The sequence below is a fragment of the Folsomia candida genome, unplaced genomic scaffold (assembly GCF_002217175.1).
Source record: "Folsomia candida strain VU population unplaced genomic scaffold, ASM221717v1 Fcan01_Sc016, whole genome shotgun sequence".
Taxonomy (NCBI): domain Eukaryota; kingdom Metazoa; phylum Arthropoda; class Collembola; order Entomobryomorpha; family Isotomidae; genus Folsomia; species Folsomia candida.
Window position 1 is genome coordinate 755,305 of NW_019091208.1, and position 19,445 is coordinate 774,749.

The 19,445-nt window shown below is 41.0% G+C and overlaps 3 protein-coding genes across 5 annotated transcripts; 2 read left to right on the top strand and 1 right to left on the bottom strand.

The window, feature by feature from the left end:
- The first annotated feature begins 1,570 nt into the window (after window positions 1-1,570).
- On the top strand, window positions 1,571-4,361 carry LOC118437824. The gene is made up of 3 exons (XM_035857216.1): window positions 1,571-2,912; window positions 3,774-3,869; window positions 3,955-4,361. Exons 1-2 carry the CDS (start codon window positions 1,924-1,926, stop codon window positions 3,811-3,813), a joined length of 1,029 nt encoding a protein of 342 aa, XP_035713109.1. The 5' UTR covers window positions 1,571-1,923; the 3' UTR covers window positions 3,814-3,869; window positions 3,955-4,361.
- Window positions 4,362-4,475: 114 nt separating this feature from the next.
- Window positions 4,476-6,585, top strand: LOC110856584 (RNA exonuclease 4). 2 transcript variants are annotated; one of them, XM_022105069.2, is made up of 5 exons: window positions 4,476-5,171; window positions 5,245-5,411; window positions 5,480-5,530; window positions 5,597-5,992; window positions 6,064-6,585. In XM_022105069.2, the coding sequence occupies exons 3-5, from the start codon at window positions 5,510-5,512 to the stop codon at window positions 6,538-6,540; spliced, it is 894 nt and encodes a 297-aa protein (XP_021960761.1). In that variant the 5' UTR covers window positions 4,476-5,171; window positions 5,245-5,411; window positions 5,480-5,509; the 3' UTR covers window positions 6,541-6,585. The 2 variants fall into 2 exon arrangements, with proteins under 2 accessions (XP_021960761.1, XP_035713090.1); XM_035857197.1 differs by having other exon boundaries at window positions 4,476-5,411.
- On the bottom strand, window positions 6,572-9,648 carry LOC118437806. Of its 2 annotated transcripts, XM_035857196.1 has the most exons (5): window positions 8,978-9,648; window positions 8,777-8,869; window positions 7,432-8,708; window positions 7,192-7,357; window positions 6,572-7,093 (listed from the first exon to the last, which is right to left on the bottom strand). In XM_035857196.1, exons 2-5 carry the CDS (start codon window positions 8,784-8,786, stop codon window positions 6,816-6,818), a joined length of 1,731 nt encoding a protein of 576 aa, XP_035713089.1. In that variant the 5' UTR covers window positions 8,787-8,869; window positions 8,978-9,648; the 3' UTR covers window positions 6,572-6,815. The 2 variants fall into 2 exon arrangements, with proteins under 2 accessions (XP_035713089.1, XP_035713088.1); XM_035857195.1 differs by having other exon boundaries at window positions 8,777-9,648.
- Between the last annotated feature and the right edge of the window lie 9,797 nt (window positions 9,649-19,445).

Below are 19,445 nucleotides of genomic sequence, written 5' to 3' on the forward strand. Positions count from 1 at the left end.
AAATGTAACGGAATCTTAAAAAGTTTGTGGGTGGTTTTGTTCGACGACTATATTCTCTCTTGTATAATGCCCAAAATCTTTCAATTCGTCTTGCCTGAGGAACGTAGGGAGCATATTCCTTTTTTGCAACAAAATCGATTTTTTTCGACCGCAACAAGTCCAGAACAACTTTTGAAGAATGACATGTTGCTGTGTCTGGTCAGAAAAGTACATTGCGATTATTGATAAAGGGTATCAAGATCTACTTTACACAATCGTTCAGATATCTCTCCTAGGTCATGGTGGCTGTGGTCACGAACGGCTTTGAGACGTCCCCCAATGAGTCCAATGCTTGCCCGATTATGTGCTTTATGGGGAATTTTGACTTCGGCGTGTATTGGAAGGAATTTTAAACGTTTTCTTATTAGTATATGAGTAGTACTTCCTCCCAGGGACTTCATCTGGATCAATCGAGCACTTTGTCTCATCATTCATGACCAGAATCACGGGCATGTTTTGATTGACTCGTTTTTCAGCAATCTGCCGAGAGTTGGGCTTTGCTCTTTTTTGCTGACCTTGGTTGTACTTTGGTGCAGGTGTCGCCCTATAGGATTTGACCCCCAACTTCGTAGGTTTAATGTCATGTAAACTTAATTTTGCTATTTTCAATTTGTAGCCCAAATTACCATCTGATATCCCAAGGTTATTTTTGTTTTCCTTCTGAAGTCTACGTATCACTTTGGGGGTCGCTGTAATTAATTTTTTGGATTCAGCATTCCTCCTCCCCTCATACATATCTAAAACTCTGCAAATTGCCCCATTATGAATTATTTCTCTTTCGAAGTGGCTATTAACCATTATCCGGACCCGCTCGCACACTTTTTCGTAGTAGTGGCAAAATTTTTTTGCGAGTTCCTCTGAATTTTTTGTTCTCATTTTTGAACTAATCGAGATATCGACTTCCGGTTTTCTGATTTGGATAGCCAATCGCATGGACTACAAAACTACCGCGTTCCAACTCAGTGACAATTTTTCTTTCAGACAAATAAATATACTTTTTCAAATGTTTCTTTACTTTCCGACCGAATCCTACCTGTCTCTTCACACCACCAGAAACTATATTTAGATTACATCAAAGAAAGATTGGAATCATATGTACTTATTTTCGCTTAAAATGCATCGATTTGCAAGCACGCCAAAGATTATGTATTTCGCAACTTTATCCAATAACTAAAAAGCGACAAAGGAGTTAATGAAGAATTCTGGAAAAAGCGTTTTCAGAACATTTATCGGATACTACATAACTTGAAGTGTAAACATAGATAACTCCTATATTCCCCTTAATACAAAATCCACATTGTAAAGTAATAAATGACAAATTGTATCGCAGTAAAATAGGTAGATAAGTGATGTAATCAGCCAGATTTGATTACGATTTAACCTGTTTGATGCGCCAATACGCATGGTACAAGTGTACCTATTGACTTTAAATGTAAATAATTCGTCATTGATTACACACTTCACAATCATGTTTTTATGCAAAAACACATTTTTATCTATAACATATTAAGCGAAATATTGGATTTTCACGAGTTCATGATTCACCCGACAAACATGTTGATGCCACTGTGATTGATCACATCTTTCCAGAATTGTGGATTAATTCCTTTGTCGCCTTTTGCCCAGTTACACAATACAATTACGAAGATATTCATAACTACATAAATAATCCAGCTTTCCAGGAATTGATCATGCGCAGTTGCACAATTAATCTGTCAGATTCATACACATTTTGCAATATAAAAGCGCCACCACAGCCACACCTTGACACAAGTATTCACAAACCACACAACTACTAAATACATAGCAACTACTTATAAAATTCAAAAATTCAAATAACTTTCAAAAATATAATAAAAAAAATATTTTGACTTTTTTTTAAAAATGGGCCACCCTAAAAAAATCCTGGCCTCCTTCCTCCTCATTCTTTCCTTTTCGTCATATTTCTCCCCCACCTCCTCCGCTGATTGTTCCCTCCTTTACGCCACCTTGTGCCGCGCCCGCCTTCCCGCCCACACGCAGGCCCCCCTCGTCTCCTACGACGGGGCCGACTCAATCTACATATTCGGCGGGGCCCGCTGGTATCTCTCCGGGTGGGAAGTTTACTCTAACGAAATATTGAAATACACAATTTCCACCGACTCCATCGCACTGGTCGCCCACCTCCCGAAAGGCCTTTATCTTGGCACCGTTACGGCCGACGGGCTCGGAAACTATTTCTATTTCGGCGGGGCCGCGCCTAACATGGAAGATTCGAAATCCGTTTACAAATTCGACTCCAACACCGGACAGGTCACCGAAGTCGCCATAATTCGGCATGACCTTCAATACAGCGCGTCATTCTTGTACAACTCCTCCGTTTCGTACATCCAGGCGGGAAATTTATTTCAAAATGGAGTAATCCGTTTTGACCACGCGACAAACACGTGGACCAGGTTGACCGATCTCCCGACAAAATTTCGTACCGCGGCCGCATTTTGGGACAAAAATGCTGAGCGGGCGTACATTTTCGGGCAGGGAAATGCCGCCGTGAACCCGCCCTATGACCACGTGGTTTACTCCCCTGGTCCAGATATCGGGGCAATTTCGAACTTGCAAATCCCCGACGATTTCGTCCAGATGATGTCCGCCACCAATGATGAGCGGGAGGGCTTCATTGTGGGAGGATTTCATCCAACCGATTCCATTTATTGGTACCAGTTACCCTTCGATGTGGGAGAGTATTGCCCCGTGGCGGGACTTCCGGGCGGGGGCGACGTCCTCTTTTCCAGAACGGGCGCCGCATTTGTGCCGAAGATGAGACGTGTTTACGTATTTGGCGGGGGGAGTCAAAACTTGACGAGTTATTTGGATAAGACGCATGATGAAATTTGGTATATTGATGTCTGATTTTGTTATATAAAAGTGATTATGTATGTATCTGGTATAAAAATTTTGAGACAAGTGGCTGAAGTTTATAAAATATGAAAAGCCTAATTTGATTTCTTATTTGAAAAATTCGGAAATATTTACATAGGTACATATGCATGCATGCATGGTACGATTTACCAGAGCCTAAGTGACTAGCTGCGGGATGGGCACTTTCCCCAGGGCCGGGCCCCGCAGGGGCCGGGCCATTCATGTCCATTAAAAAATTTAAGTCCAAAAGCTTTAATGGCTTTATTACTATGGTCAGCATGCAACCTCGACCATCACGTGCTCGTGTCCTTCCCACATTGTTGGTATGGTAGGGATACGGACGCGGAAATCAAATTTTGGTCGAAGTTGCATGCTGAATATGATAGATTAGGCGCATCTGTGTGTCGGATATTCCTTTTAGGTAGTAAATTCCCCAGCTACAATGAATTTTTGCGTGAAGCAGCCCACATCACAATTTTGTCATCCTTCTTTATTTAATTTTTGTTCGTGTTTATTTGTCATCCTTGCAGCCTGACTAAGAATTTCATTTTTAAATTGTTTTATATAATCCAAAATGACTAGAAAACATAAATCAGAGAACCAGAAGCCTCTCAGCGATGCTTTGAAAGCATCGGGTGCTCAAAAGCGCAATTGAAGGTGAGAGAAGAGAAAAGCAAAGTTCTGCGGCATCAGGCTGAAACGTTTTTTTAAACCGGCGGCAAAAAACTTAATTCATGAGGATGCCGATAAGGATGAAGTGCCCATGCTATTCTTACTTCTACTATGTAAATACTATCAGTTAATTGTGTATTTTGCAAATTAATTAATTATTTCAGGGGGTTGCCACTTCTAAAGATGATTCATCGGGTCGACTGAACGATGAAAATGTTGATGCCAATGAGCCTGTTCGCGATAAAAGTGAAAGGGCTGAGGTGTGCTTATTTGGCTTACTTAAAAAAATCAAATCTTAGTTCATAATGATAACGAGAGCAGCACATTAATGATGATAATAATCAGGTTTGTGCACCAACCCCATCCTTAGCGATGGTTTCATTGGAAACTTCAGCGAATAAAGCCGTTGAGAATCAAGCCGTTGATGTCGCGGATCCTAGTTGTTGGCCTCAAATTCTGCCGAAAAGGATTCGAGATCAAATCGTGCTGTCTCCGATTAAGATGGAACCCCATCAATGGCCACAAATTCTCAGCGAAGTCTTTTGGTGGCACGAAGAAGAATGGTGAAACGTACTACGGGACTGGTTAAAACTTCTTTGGATCAACTAACAGCGCTTTGTCTACCGTGATGCATAGATCGGATATTTTGCGTACTCCGGCCTCCGGCCGGCCATGCGTACTCCGGTCTCCGCGTACTCCGGCCTCCGGAGGCCGGAGTATGTACTCCAAGCCCGGAATTCTCCGATCTATGCGATCGGAAATTTTGCGTACTCCGGCCTCCGTACTCCGGCCTCCGGCCGGCCATGCGTACTCCGGCCTCCGCGTACTCCGGCCTCCGGCTGGCCACGTGTACTCCGGCCTCCGCGTACTCCGGCCTCCGGCTGGCCACGTGTACTCCGGCATCCGCGTACTCCGGCCTCCAGAAAAAGCTGCGTACTCCGGCCTCCCGAGGCCGGAGTACGTACTCCAAGCCCGGAGTACTCCGATCTATGCCGTGCTGTTTCTTCTCCGTCAAATCCGGAGCACCATTGCCGTGGAGTAATCATGGAGTTTGGAAAATTGGCATCAAGGATTTTAAACACGCACATCGAGGATTAGAATTGCATGAAGAAAGCTTGACCCACTTCGCCACGATTCGGGTTTGGAAGAACTTTATCAAAAATTCCAAGAATCCTAAATCTTTGGTTTCAATTTCCTGAGAAGCTCGTGATGGAAATATTAACCACTGGCGATTGATCTTAAGAGTAATTTTGGATGCCGTCTTGTTTATAGCGAAAAATATTTTAGCTTCCCAAAGGGGGAGTATTTTTCCATTCTTGTTGACAGCACACCCGATACATCTCGTCAAAACCAAATCTCGCAGATTATTAGGACAGTAAAATCCAATTAGGCTGGCAGCAAAATTGTCAAAAGTTTCATTTGTTTCATCTCAATGACTGAAAAAACTGGGCATGGACTCTCCGAGGTACTTCTCAAAAAATTATCTAAAGTTGGGCTGGAATTGAAGAACTTCCGAGGTCAAGGTTACGACCATGGTGCAAATATGGCAGGCGTATATTCTGGTGTTCACTATTTACTGACAAATGTAAAATACTTTATATAATAAGTTGATTGACGGAGCCTTATGCAATTTAGGAGTCTAGGCCCGAATTTTGAACTCAACAGAGAAGAAAAGTTTCCGCTGAACAAAATAAGAGCGAAAGTTGAGTTAAAAAGAGAATCTTTATTTCCTCCTCCAATTCATATTGTTAAGCTGGTCTAGACCAAGAGGAGTTAATTGTTTTGGACTCGATTATTTGAGGGTAAGGTTTAATAACTAACAATTAATTAATAGTCGATATTTACATATGTATAATAAAATATTCCACAGTTGGCGATAAAACGACAAGCGACATTCGAAATGGACGAATTTAATATTCAAGTAATTAATTCAATATTAAATGAATGAAAATGAATTCCTTATAATTTTGTTGTATACAAATACTAGGAAGTGGTGAACTGGACGTGTTCAACTGACCGTGACTCCAGGCTAAATTTACTAAAGATTCTAATTAGATGCACCCCCCACGACGAGTTGAAGATAGTGCAAAGATTCGTAGATAATGCTAAGAAGAGGAAATCGCCTAATAAACATTTATCCAAAAAGAAACGACATGCTGTTGGAAAGGAAGTGGTTGGCGTCGTTGCGCAGATGTCGACTACTGTCGCACAAATGCCAACGACACCACCACCAACCTCTTGGTGGGAGGAGGTCGGGATGGATGGATTTGTGTCACTGGACTGTGAAATGGTGACCCTAAATCAAAAAAATTCACATGGAAAATTCATCCAAAAAGCTGCCACCGTAGGAATTGTTGATTGGAAGAAAGATACAATTTTAAATGTGAGTAAATATTATAGAAATCGATATTGTTTAAAGATAATGAGAGAAAACCTAAGAATATTTATTTATAGGAGACGGTGTATCACAAGGCAGGAAGTTATAAAGTCAACTCATACACAAAGAAGATTAATGGTTTCGAAGGCTCTGTTTTGGAAAAAGGGAGAGAACTCTCAGCAGTTAAAGAACAAACGGAATCGATTATAGAGGGAAAAGTTGTTGTAACAGCCGGGGGTGCATCAGATTTGTTAAGTCTTGGACTGGTACCGTCAGATTATGAACTATTTGATATTCAAACGGTGTTTCGAAAATGGTCAGGGCAATTTACAAAAGCAGGGGACAAAGTTTACCAGCCGATAAATCTAAGATCGTTGTATTTCCACTATTTCGGCGAAGATATTCAATCAGGGATTCACTCCTCTTTAACAGATGCTCGTGCCACTATGAGATTATTCCAAGAAATTTATCTACCATTAGCACTAGCAAAAAATCCATTTTCTCGGTCATATGAAATTGAGGACGGCGAGTTTGATAATATTAAAAAAATATGAATCGCCTTTCAGAAATAAAGAATACATGATAAATGAGTAATTCAACGTCTTGTAATTTATTTTTAAATTTATTGTAACAAAAAATCCCGGAATAGCTTTTGTGCACAAGAGTGACATTTGCATATTCATTCTACTTGACTAAAATTTCGTTTTTTTGGTTGTCGTTTTCCTGCTAATTCGTTTTGCATTTTATAATGGTTATTTATTGCACACAGTTTACTGGCCGTTTCAACAGAGATTTGGTTCCTTTGGTCAGACATAATCTGACCCAAGGTCTAAAAATTTCTTTCGATTGCACCTGTACTAGCTGGTAGAGCAAACAATTTCATCACCATGTCAAGCATCTCCTTTCGGACAGAGTCCTTTGATGCAGCCTTCCACCATGATATTGCCGTCATTTGTGCAGAAATTGAGTCATTTTGGTATTGCTTGTAAAAGAATTCAGATGCTTCTTCGTTTAAGGCGGCGGCTGGGACTAAAAAATTTGGATTTTTATCAGATATCCAAGACAGTCCTGATTCTCTTTGCTCCGATGTCAAACGTGAGCCTAAAACTAAATTTGAAATAAGATATATATATATATTATATACTGTGGTATAAATGAACAGATATCATTTAACAATTAACTTATTTTTACATTAAAAGACATACCTTTGTACTTAGGATGCAAGATATGTGCCGCGATTGCGGTCTGTGTAAGACCAAGTTTCTTTTGCTTCAAAAAATACTCGTTAGTTGTGATTCTTCGCGGAAGACTGCAGCAAAGCGTAATCCACATTTCAGCCGCATCTGCGAGCGTGGAATGTTCTTTCTGCATCTGAAAAGAAATAAGAAGAACTCTGAAATGGAAAGTGGTCTGCACAAATGTCATAAATTGCACATATGTCAGACCTCGTCAAGTGCTACACAAATAGGCTGCAACAGTTTTACCGCATCTTCTACATTGTTATAAACCGAGTTATCTTCAACGACCTCTTTCAATTTTTGGAAGCTTTCTTTCCCACGATGATCTTTATCCTTGCATAACTCACGAACAATGCCCAAATATTTACTGTGGTTTTCCAGATAATTTAAAAAAGAGTCAATTTGGGAGTTCCAGCGGGTAGTTCTGGGAAGAACCGGTCGTTTACCTCCCATCTCGTCCAATCGGCCACTCGTAAAGTGATGGTTTCGAATGTAGGTCTGAACATGTCGTATTTTCTCAGCAAGATCTTTGTCCGTAAATTTCTCTCCGATAAGATTGAAAAGGTGCGCGTTGCATCCATAAACTTCCATATGTGGATAATCTTTACGAATTAACGTCTGCATTGCCGTCATTGTAGAACAATTATCAGTTACAATTCCAACGACTGAGCAATTAAGTGATTCTGTGCAATAATCAATAGCCTTCTGGAGATACTTGAAACATGTTTCACTGTCTTTTTTTTCGGCTCCAGTACTTTCGGCGGATAGGAAGTACGATCCCGATGGCGTGGCAAGGCAGTGTGAGAGTACAGGCTTATTTTGATTCGTGGACCAGCCGTCTTGCAATAAAACACCAACCTTATGTTCAATTTCGGATTTCCGCAACTCCAGAACTCGTTGATAGTGAGTATCCAAAATCGTCGTTCGAACTGTTTCCCTGGACGGAATATTATACGCTGGGTTTAGCGACGCAACAAATTCTTTAAATTGTGGATGAGAGACCACGTTAAAGGGTAAATTTGAGGCGAAAATAAAACTTCCGAGCTTGAAGTCGAGCTTATTCTTCTCAGTTGCATTAACGGATTTGAAATATTTGCGCAAGTTTGATTGTGCTCCTCCTTTGGACTCAGGCATTTGATCGCTTAAAAACGGCATTTGCGCTGAGGTCCCGGCTTTGTTTTGTCGTAATGCTTTACAGGAAGATAAATGTTTATTTAATCGGTCGGCTTGAGAGCTCACTTTCTGACCACACTTTTTGCATGTCGACATTGAACTTCGATCAGGCTTTCCATTAGCATCGAACACACTATCGAAGTTTTCCCAAACATTGCTTCGAGGCTTCCCTGGTAGTTTCTGCTGATTTGCTGATTTCGCCTGACCTTGAGTGCTAGCCACGACCGGAATTTGTCGCTCGGGCGCCCCTGTATCTAATTGTTCTAGTGTCCATTCGCTCAGAATCTCATCGTCTTCTGTGATCATTCTGCCTAGTTTTTAATTATTTAATAGAGACTTTGCAATAATTCAAAAATTCGATTTAATATTTGATAAATACCAGGGCTCATGCAGGGCAAGAATCGAGCTATTTGAGCAGGATTAACAGCGACAGTAACTTGATCAATAAGGTTTCCTTTGATATCGCTTGGTTCTGGTCATAGAAAAAAATATATTATACCTCGAGCTGTACATATGTCACAAGGTGCACAAAAGTCAGCTTTGCTCATCAAAAATAGTAATTAGCCAAACTAATCCTCACCATTTTGCAAACCTTCAAACGTTTGATTACTGTTTTTCTCGATGTTTTCATGTGTGATCTGGTTTCCGCCTGCTGATTCTTCTTCCTCTGCTTTAATTAAAAAGGTCAGTATATTAACGAACGCATTAATTATAAATAATATATTACCATACCTAAAATATCCAAAATTCCTTGCTCCTGGGATGCAGTCATTTTCTCCACCGTCCCGAATTTAAAAACTACAGAATTGTTTCTTTTTCGTCTAGCCATGCTGTCTGGCTCGAATTAACTTGTTTTAATAGCTTGTTTCGATATTCTTTAGCTATTGAATTACCAAATAAATTTTTATTTTAAAAGTATTGATGACCTGTGCAGAGAGAATTTTGATTATATGCTCTTTTCCTTAGCCGTGGTTTTGTCCGCAAGATGGAGGTGGAATAAATCTCATAAATCTCATATTTCTCATAAATCTCACTATTTCTCATAAATCTCACTATTTCTCACTGAGATGAGATTTGTGGACGACTAGTGAGATTTCTGCAACCCTGGATCGGTTCGGTCGGAGTCTCCATGGGGCACCTCCAAAGGATAGAGACGCTGTACTGGGCGGGGTAAAAGTCCTTTACTGGTCTGGACAATAGCTGATCTGCATTCGCCGTCCTTCCCTTTGAACAACTCCACTATTTTTCCCAGGGGCCACTCCCATCTCTTCTTATTGTCCGCACCGACAAGAACGATGTCTCCGATCTTCGGGTCTGGCGTCTTCTTCTCGCTAGCCCTTTGCACCAGCTCAGCCAAATATTCTTTTCTGAATCTTGTTTGTAGCTGCAGTTGTAATTTCTTTATTTGTTTGAATCTGATCTGCAGCTCTCTTCCCGTCATGAACTCAACTTCTGGGAATCGTGACATATTAGTCCCCTTCAAAAACATTGCTGGGGTCAGGGGGATAAGATCGTCACCGTCTTCATTCACTGTAGTGAGGGGCCGTTCGTTAATAGTTGATGCGACGACAGCAAGGCAAGTCGCTAATTCATCTCTGGTCAACTTCGCCTTCTGCAGCTTCCTCTTGAGCAAATCTTTAACGGATCTCACCAGACGTTCCCACCATCCTCCCCACCAGGCTGCGGTAGGAGGATTGAGGATCCATTGAATCATCTTCACATTGCACTGATTCTCAATCTTAGCCCAGTCCAACTTCTTGAATAAGTTGATCGCTCCCACAAAGTTAGTCCGATTATCTGAATAAATTGTGGAGGGGCGTCCATGTGCATGAAGAAATCTCTCTAAACTGTTGAGGAAAGCTTCTGTGCTAAGAGATTCCACGATGTCCAACTCGACACAGCGGTACACTGCACATGTGTATAGTACAATCCATCACTTCTTTCTATCACTGAGATAAAGCGGTCCTGCTAAATCGACACCAGTGGTACTGAATAGTTCGCCCACGGTGACACGCTTCTCTGGTAACGCTACTGGATTAACTTCAAAGGGTTTGGCATCAAATCTTCTACAATTGGCACATCCTCTGATTGCTTGAGTGACAGTTTTTCTAGCTTGTTGGATTCAGTATTTCTCCCTGAGTTTTCCAACCGTAAACTGCACTCCTCCGTGCCCGTGAAATCGATGCATCTCTCTGATGAGCTCCTGAACTAATGGACATTTTGCAGGCAGCAGCATAGGAAATCGGAATCCATCGCTGTCGTCGGAATATTCTAACTTGGTCCGTACATGCAGCAAATTGTCCTCCATTAAAATTACTCTTGGTTGCACTTTCTTCGCATCAGGAAAATATTGGCGTTGTAATACACGGATGAGTATTACCTCTGCAAATCTGAGTTCGGGCAGCGTCATAAATTTGGGATACGGTATCTTAACTGCGCCTTTTACCACGAACCTCAAAATATACGCCAATACTCTTACATTCTTCTGGTATGATGCAAACTCGGTGCTGAAAATGGGGGAGTCGTATCTCGAGATTAAAGTCAGATTAGACTTATTCTTCTCTTCTTGCACCAAAGCCTCGACGACACCTTCTTTAATGGGGGGCCAGGCTTCTTTTGACAACTTCAATCATGCTGGTCCCTCCCACCACTTCGAATTCAACAGCTCGGTCGGCGAACACCCACGAGACGGAAGGTCTGCCGGATTCTGCTTTCCGGGGCAATGTCTCCAGTCTTCTTTATTGGAATTCTTATTTATTTCCTTAATACGATTGCCCACAAAAGTGTTCCATGTCTCGTCTCGCCGAATCCACCGTAACGCTGTTGTTGAGTCACTCCAGAAGTAACTCTTCACATCTTCATATCCGAGGGCGTTCTTCACTGTGTTTGCTAATCTTACACCAATCAAGCATCCCATAAGCTCCAATCGAGGAATTGTTATCTTCTTGTTATTCTTCTTGGGATCTTCTTTCTTCATTGGTGCCACCCTGGACTTCGCCATCAATAGCTGGACACACACATTATTCTCTCTGGTCGATCTGGCAAACACCACTGCTGAATAAGCGTTCTGGCTGGCGTCTGTAAATGTGTGCAGTTCCAGGTCATCAATACTTGCCACTGCCCATCTTGGAATTCTGATCTTGCTTAATACTCGTGCCTCGTCGCACCACGTCTTCACTTTGTTGATGGCTTCTGTACCCCATAACTCGTCCCATTTCAAATCTTGAGCCCACGCCTCCTGTAACATAATTTTCAATTGGAGCACGGTGGGTGAGGTGAAGCCGATCGGATCAAATACTTGAGATGCGATGGATAGCACGGTCCTCTTAGTTACGGTCAAGTCTTCTTTTCCCAAGTGGAGTGGAAGATCACAAAACATTTCATCCTTTGACTTGTCCCAATTATAGCCCAGCACAGACGTCACTTCTCCTTCCATCTTATCATCCGCGTTGGACTCCCATTCGCGAAGATCCATCTTAGCGTGGAGGAGAATTGCTGTTGACTCGGCTCTAAATTCCGTATATTGGCTAATTGATTCAAAGGAAGTCACACAATTGTCGACATATAGCGACCTCAAAAGTTCCATCCCTGTCTTCTTTTCTTCTTCTGGTAAATGCAGGAGATAAAATTCTAGAACAGCAGCAAGGATAAACGGGCTGCAGTTCATACCGAATACCACACGACAATGTTGATATTCTTGCACTACTTTGGCTTCAAAATCTTTCCATCACAAGGAACGTTGAAACTTCCGGTCCTCTTGGTTCACTCCAATCATATGGAAAGCCTTGCGGATGTCTGAAATGACTCTTTGCCCGGAACCTGATAAGTATTTTCGGAATTATTTCCAGCAAATTTGGGCCTTTCTCGAGACAGTGGTTCAATGACGGATAATTTCCAACTCTACACGACGCGTCGAAAACGGGTCTAACTGGTGTGGTTAGACTTTCTGGCTTAAAGACTGGCCGGTGAGGGAGATAATGTCCTGTGGGCTTTTCTTCTCGATCAAGACGCTCGATGATACCTTCTTTCTCCCAAGCACTGAAAATGTTGTCGTAATTTTCGAATTCACCCTTCGTCACGACTCTGGTTGAAGTGGATTCAAGTCTCTTAATAGCAACATTTCGATTGTCCGGGATTGTCATCGACTCGGTAAGCCACGGCAGTTTGATGACATATCGTCCGTCCTTGTCCCGCTCCAAGTTCTTCTGAAATTCTTCTTTAACTTTGGCTTCATGCTCATCTTGGGTGGCTTTTTGTATTGTATCACTAATTCCAAGAGTGTCCAAATCCCATAGAGCTGATAGTTCCTTGGTTCTGGTGCACATAAGAATACTTCTCGCTGCTAAGGTCTGACTCTTCTGTTTTGGCAGCTCTCCATTAAGGACCACCCAATGGTTGTTTCGGTTGCGATCACACTTGTGTTCAACTTGACCATCTTTCCTGTTACTAGTCATCCTATTAAATTGGAGCCGATGAGGATGTCAATGTTGTGAGAATCAACATAAGTGTCTGTAAGGACAACATTCAGCTTTAGCAAAACTTTTATCCAAGGGCCAACGGGAATTGGAGCACAGTCGCCACAAATTGTCCGTGGACTAAAAAGTGGCACTTCCTCCGTCTTCTTTTGCATATTCTTCCCTGCAGGCAGGGGGCGCCAAAACCCTGGGGGCGCCGCCAGGCGCCCGGGTTTACACTAGATATAATTGAATTTTCCTGTTGTAAATTTTGAAAATCTTTTGCTTGCAGTTTTTATTTTTGTCAAGTTTAGACACCTCATTGCTACAATTCTAATGTGTTGATGCACCTCTCTATGATATAATAACTTCTATCTCGCATTGGTCACATAGCATGTTAAGAGTTCAGAAAGATTGTGGCTTTATTCATCATTCCGATTTCTGGGAAATATCAGAGAAGACCTACTATTCAGGTCTTTCACATTTAAACATCGAATCTCCACGCGATCAATTTTATATTGTTAACTACAAAAAATAAGCATCACCGCACTTTTGCATGTTTCATAATGCGCTGCTTTGAGCGCTCGGCGAGAATTGTAAACTGTTTTCTAACCGAAACCTCCGTTTTAAAAATTTTCAAATTTTAGCGCGAATCCAAAAATTCGAAAACATGCTTCACAAGAATGACTTACCTGGCTTATAAAAAATCAGTTCTTTCCAAATTTGAAGTTCAGAATACTTTGCGAGTATTTCAAATTCATCAAAATTATAAAGTTGTTCAAATTTTCGAGCAATATTGCAAGTGGATTTTTGATAAATGAAGTTAGGCAATCTGAAGACACACGTTTCCAAATTTTTGGATTCGCACTAAAGTTAGAAAATTTACAGAATTAAAAAAACGAGATTTTGGCTGGAAATCAAAAATGCTAGTTTCAAAAAAACGGGACGCTTTTATATTTTTGGTGAACAAAATAAAATTGGTCTGATGGAGATCTGGGCTTTGCACGTAAATTTCATTTTTTTAAGGTATATTTCCAATCACGGCGTCGGTTTGTCCCCAATTTTAGCAATAATTACTAATAAATACGCAAAAGAACTTAATATCTAAAAAGGTAAAATTTAATTTCACTTATTTAAACGCTATCTGAATCACCGTATTAAAGTTTCTGAAGTTTTAGATAATCTTTGTTCATATATGGTGAATTTTAGGCTTGAAATTCGTCATACTTGAACAAAGGTTATGACTAGACGAAGAATGCCATGGAGCTCACCGACACATATTTTCGAAAATCAATATAAATATGCTTGTTGGTGCCACAAAAATATTCAGAGAAAAGGTAATTGGCCAAATACAATACCTAGCCCGGTCACCATCCTTAGACTAACAATTTTGAACTTCTAGCACCCCACTCATATTTTTCTCCAATTATTGGAAATTAAATCCAATAAATTTCGTGGTATTCCTAATTGTCTTTCCCGAAATTGAAAGAACATTATATCTGAAAATATATTTATTTACCAAAACGTCATGAAGACAGAAGCATATGTAAATTGACAAATTTTTATGTTAGACAGTTTAAAAAAAGCTTTATCCGGCCAAAACGACGCTAAATCATTCTTGACCAAAATTTACACAAAATTTGAAATAGCTCCAAAGGTTAAAAGCGAACCACACCTCCGAACAAGCGCACCACACCGCGAACCACACTTGCAAAATTCTAAAACCCGGCTAACCATACCGCGAACTACACCCGCCGGTGTGGCTCGGTGGGCAATTTTTCCGAACCAGTGGTGCACCGACCCAGAAACTAGCAAGTGTCCCAAAATCAGGATTAAGAAAAATTGTGCACGTTTTGGCATGTACCTCGAATATTTGCTAAGCCCGCCCCTAATATTATCTGTATTACGAAATATTGACCTGTTCAATATTATGCAATTTTAACCTACCTAGGATGGGCCACTTATCTTGAGAAATGTTCAACAATTTTTCTCAGCTACATATGAATATTTTTTGGATAATTAACTTGCTCGATGTGATGGCCCTCAGTCTCAGCTACAAGTCTGAATCGCTTTTTCCTTGATGAAAGCACTCCATGACGCTTTTGAAGGCTTATTTTTAACAACTTGTCCAAAAAACTTTTCCAAACTCCATCTCGGAAGTCCATCTCCAAAGTCGTAGATAATAATAATAATAAGGATTTATTCATTCCATTAGTCAGTCCATTACATTTTAACATAAGATAAGATCAAACCCTATCTAGTAGGAAATACTTGATCTTACAAGCTTTTAATTGCATAATGCCCAATATAATTAAAATACATTTTAGTTGCATTGAGGTTATAATTTTAAACAATTTTAATTATAGCCCTTCCATTTTTCTTTAAAAAGTCCCATAGCTCAAAAAATCATCCATTACATTCAATAACATTTTGTATTAAAATTTTCAGCGCTTGATTTCTTTTGTATTTTTAACAGCCAATCCGTCCTTAGTAATGCTACCAACATGAACAGTGTTTTTAGTTTGATAATCTTTGTCACTAGTCGATTCCTTTCGATTTTGCTTAGGATTTCGCTGGTTCAGATTTTCAGCGTCGTCAATTGTACGCTTTAAGGACGATCGGGTTTTCATCTTTTCCTGGTTTTGCACCTTTCTCGCATCAACTTTCACTCTCCATTCAACTTGTTCCTGTTTGGTCAAATCCTTCCTAACTGATATTGAAGAGTACGCCTCCAGCCCGGCCAATTTCTTGCACATTGACAGTGCTGCATTCTTTTCCGCCACCGAGTGAAAACTGATGCGGAGTGGGCGCGGTTTCCGTACATTCGAATCTCCGATACGATTATCAACAATGGCTCCACAGAAACTTGGTGCGATAATCTTTACTATGTCCTTCGCGACTTGTAATCCCGCCGATGTCTCCGGCACTCCCATCATCACGATATTTGACATTCTGATAATTATCCTTTTGTGTTCTTGTATTTCTTCTCTCACCGACGAAAACTCAATGTGAATATCAGCTGCAAGCATCTCCACTTTCTCCTCAAGGTCGTCCTGCCTCTTCTCAATGCGTGCAACTTTATCAACTAATTTCTTCATCTCACGAAGCAGCAGACCTAGGAATTGATCCAGTTTTTTGTCCAGAACTTCGCCCACCATTGTTTTTATTGACTTGGCCAACAGGTCCTCTTCACCATCTCCATCCACCGATGAGGTCATTTCCAGCGTCATTCTGTTTCACAATAAACTGTGTGACAGTATCTTTGGGCCAATTTTCAATACAACAGGAAAATGTGCCCCCTCGATAAGGACATATACTCATTTAAAGTGACTTATCTTTATATCAATCCAAAAAATCCAGCCGCAATATGATGATGATAGCCGTATCCGTTTATTCAGTTATCGTTCGTTTTCATTGACTTAATTTTGTACACGAAATGTTTGCTTCTGAGTATTAGATGTATTAAAATGCAATTCAGTAATAATTAAGAGTGTTTGTTGTCAATTTACTAAGAAAAGTTAGCAAAATTATATACAAAAAAAAGAAGGCAATATAAAAACCTCCTCTCAGTTGAAGCTCCTGCTCACACTATAATCTATACGTTTAATCTATACGTTTTCTCCACGACGCACAGCAAATTGATCTTGTCCCTTTCAAGTCATCTACCCTGAACAAAGATCGATTGTGACCACTTTTTCGCGCCGAGCTCCAGCGAGGTGGTTCTTGTACAGCTTTTTTCGCCAAAAAGTGGCAATTAGAGATGTGAATGTGACGCACGTTTAACTCATGTAGTTTTATTTTCTTCGGTTTCATTTTGTCCAAATCTCTTTAAATGACTTCGAAATGTTGTGGAATTCTATTTTAGTAGTTCTCCTTACTGTGAATGCCCTTTACAGTTTGCTAGTTGATCAAACGGTTGGGCTTCGTTTTTAGCTTTTTCGTCCATAATTATAGGGGACGTTTTTTAGTGGGTGTAGGCTGTACCTGATTAATTGCTTGCCTTCTAACGCCTTCTCTACCTAAAATTCCATGAATTGAGGCCTAAATTTGTCATGTCCACGTGCCTTAACCCTTTTTTGATAATATTTCCGGCGCAATTCTGTCTGGAAGACTTTATCGCTAGTACCTCCATTTATTATTATAAGGGAGGAGCAGTTTTTCAGATTTTCAGGTTGAACAAAATCACAGTTTAACCTAATCGGTTTGTGTATCAAACAGTGCAGGCCAGGTTTGTTTAAGCTGGCCCAGTTTTTTCGCGCGAGCGTTTGAAAATTTCTCAAGTTACATATGTAAGTGGCCCACCCTCTGTATTATACATTATAGAGCTATAGGAGCGCAAAAAGTTTGCTATCCTATTGTATATTCTAATAATGCCTGGGTAGGAATATTTTGCTCAAGTATGTATCTGATTGAGAAAAAGGCCACATGCGAGCGCCGAAGGCGCGAGCGGCTAGGGGCGCCTAATTTCTTTGCCCGGGTAAGATTTTGGGCTAGATCGGGGCCTGCCTGCAGGTAGGCCTTCTAACTTCACGTTGTACTGCTTTCTCTCGCACACATCATATCCACCTCCAAATACTTCTGTTGTTAAGACTTTCTTCCCAATCGGAGTCAAATGAAGCTCTTCTGCAAATTCCTCTCTAATATAACTGATGTCACTCCCCGAGTCAATCAGTAATCTGGCTTCTCTATACTGATTCTTGTTGCCAGAAACTTTAACCCTCATAGTTTCTCTGAGGACGACTTTATCTTCATTAGTAGAGGTCTTCATTGCTACGGTGGGTTGAATATTGGTCATTGTTTTAACCCCATCAGTGCCCGCCTCTTCTTCTTTTGATTGCTTATGGCTGCACATCACCTGATGATGAGGTTTCTCGCAAATGGAACACTTCACTTTTCCTTTGCATTTGCTTGCAACATGATTTCTCTTCAAACACTTGAAGCAAGCTCTCTGTTCTTTAATCTTCTCAGTTTTCTCATCCATCGGCATCTTTCTTGCTTTATAGCACTCTGGGCTGTTGTGTCCCGTCTTATCACAAAATATGCACGAATTGGACTTGTCGGAAGTGAATAGTGCAGCCGCTGTTGCAGGTGACTCGGATCCTCCCAGTTTCTTTGGATCTCGTTGACCCTTCTTGCTTAATTTATCCGGGAGTACATTTACACCGAAACCATCTCTTGCCAAATTAATTTGTTGCTCGCTCCGCACTTCCGTCTCACAGAACTCCACCAGTAAAGACAGCTTTGTTTTCGGTGGGTCCATTAAACTTCCGTCCTGTCGGGACATCGGGTTCCTCTGCCAGGCGCGTAACACTTCCTCAGGTAAACTAGATTCTACCATGGGGAACAAGAATGTCTCAGGGCTTGCATTTCCAATATTCAGCGATTGCAACGCCCGTAGATGAGTCCTCAGTTGCAACACGAGCTTCGATAACGGGAACTTTTCCTTGTTAGTCACATTCTTGATAAGTCCCAAGAGCTCTCTCACATAAACTTGAATCTGGAGGTCATCTCTTCCATACTGCTGCTTTAGTGCCTCCACTGCTAAAGGATAATTCTTGTCCGTGGGTGGAAATCCATCTACTATTTCTGCTGCCTCTGTTCCTTCGGTCATCGACTGTCGTAAGTACTGGAACTTTACACTGGAATGCAGCCCTTCATCGTCGTGGATCTGTCTAAAGTACGACCACCAACCTAACCAGTCCTTAAGCGCCCCACTAAACTTTTTGATTTATATTTTAGGCAACTTATAGGTTCTGTTCTTTTCACTAATTTTGTTCTCATCGTTGTCAGATGAACTGGACTTTGCATCACTATCATGTCCATTCTTCTTCATCCAACCTCTGATTTTCACCACTCCCAGCTTGATCTCATATTCTGCAGCACAATCCGTCTCTGCGTTGACTAATTCCTCATCGTGTTCACCAGCAATCATGGAGTCGAGATACTCGTTGTCTAAGGCACCAATAGTCACTTTGAGATCGTCAAGGGTCTCCTTATGGCAAGTAAGCTTCTCCAGTGAAGCGTCCTGTTTCGCCAGCTCGTTCTCGAGATCTTGAAGCAACTTAGTGACCCTCCTTCTGACGGCGGTCCTCTTCTTCTTAATTTTATCCATGGCAGAGATTCTATTGAATTAGCAAATTCGACAAAGAGCACAAATTAGAATAATCCACGTGACTTAGATCACTGAACGGTACGACCTGAACTACCCCCGAATGCTCAGGGTAGGGCCCACAAAGTGGCAATTCCGAATCCAAAAATGATCCAGGTCTCTAGCGCCAAATCCCCTTTGCGGTCGTCGTCACCTCTGCACGGCTTAACTGACTTCTTCTGATCCCTCCACGGATCACGTCGAGGTCACCAAAATGTTGGGTCAGACGTGAAAAACTACCCGTCGTTCATCGTACCACGAAAATGAAGTGAAGGGTGGAAGGAAAAGATAACTAAACTTTAATTGAGAAGAGAATTTAACGTGAACTAAGTTAGCAATAATTTTTGTTGACACCTCGCAGGGATTTACTCATTTACTCAAAAACTATTTATTGCAACAATTAAATTGATCACACTCAAAAAATTAATTATAAAGATCAATTATCA

Bases quoted from the DNA above. Each gene is read 5' to 3' on its own strand.
- LOC118437824 (XM_035857216.1), top strand. From the start codon at position 1,924: ATGGGCCACCCTAAAAAAATCCTGGCCTCCTTCCTCCTCATTCTTTCC. The intron at 2,913-3,773 runs GTATATTGATGT...TAATTATTTCAG, and splicing joins AAGACGCATGATGAAATTTG to GGGGTTGCCACTTCTAAAGA.
- LOC110856584 (XM_035857197.1), top strand. From the start codon at position 5,510: ATGGACGAATTTAATATTCAA. The intron at 5,531-5,596 runs GTAATTAATTCA...TACAAATACTAG, and splicing joins TGGACGAATTTAATATTCAA to GAAGTGGTGAACTGGACGTG. The intron at 5,993-6,063 runs GTGAGTAAATAT...ATTTATTTATAG, and splicing joins AGAAAGATACAATTTTAAAT to GAGACGGTGTATCACAAGGC.
- LOC118437806 (XM_035857196.1), bottom strand. The intron at 7,358-7,431 runs GTCTGACATATG...ATTTCTTTTCAG, and splicing joins TTTGTGTAGCACTTGACGAG to ATGCAGAAAGAACATTCCAC. The intron at 7,094-7,191 runs GTATGTCTTTTA...TTTCAAATTTAG, and splicing joins CTTGCATCCTAAGTACAAAG to TTTTAGGCTCACGTTTGACA.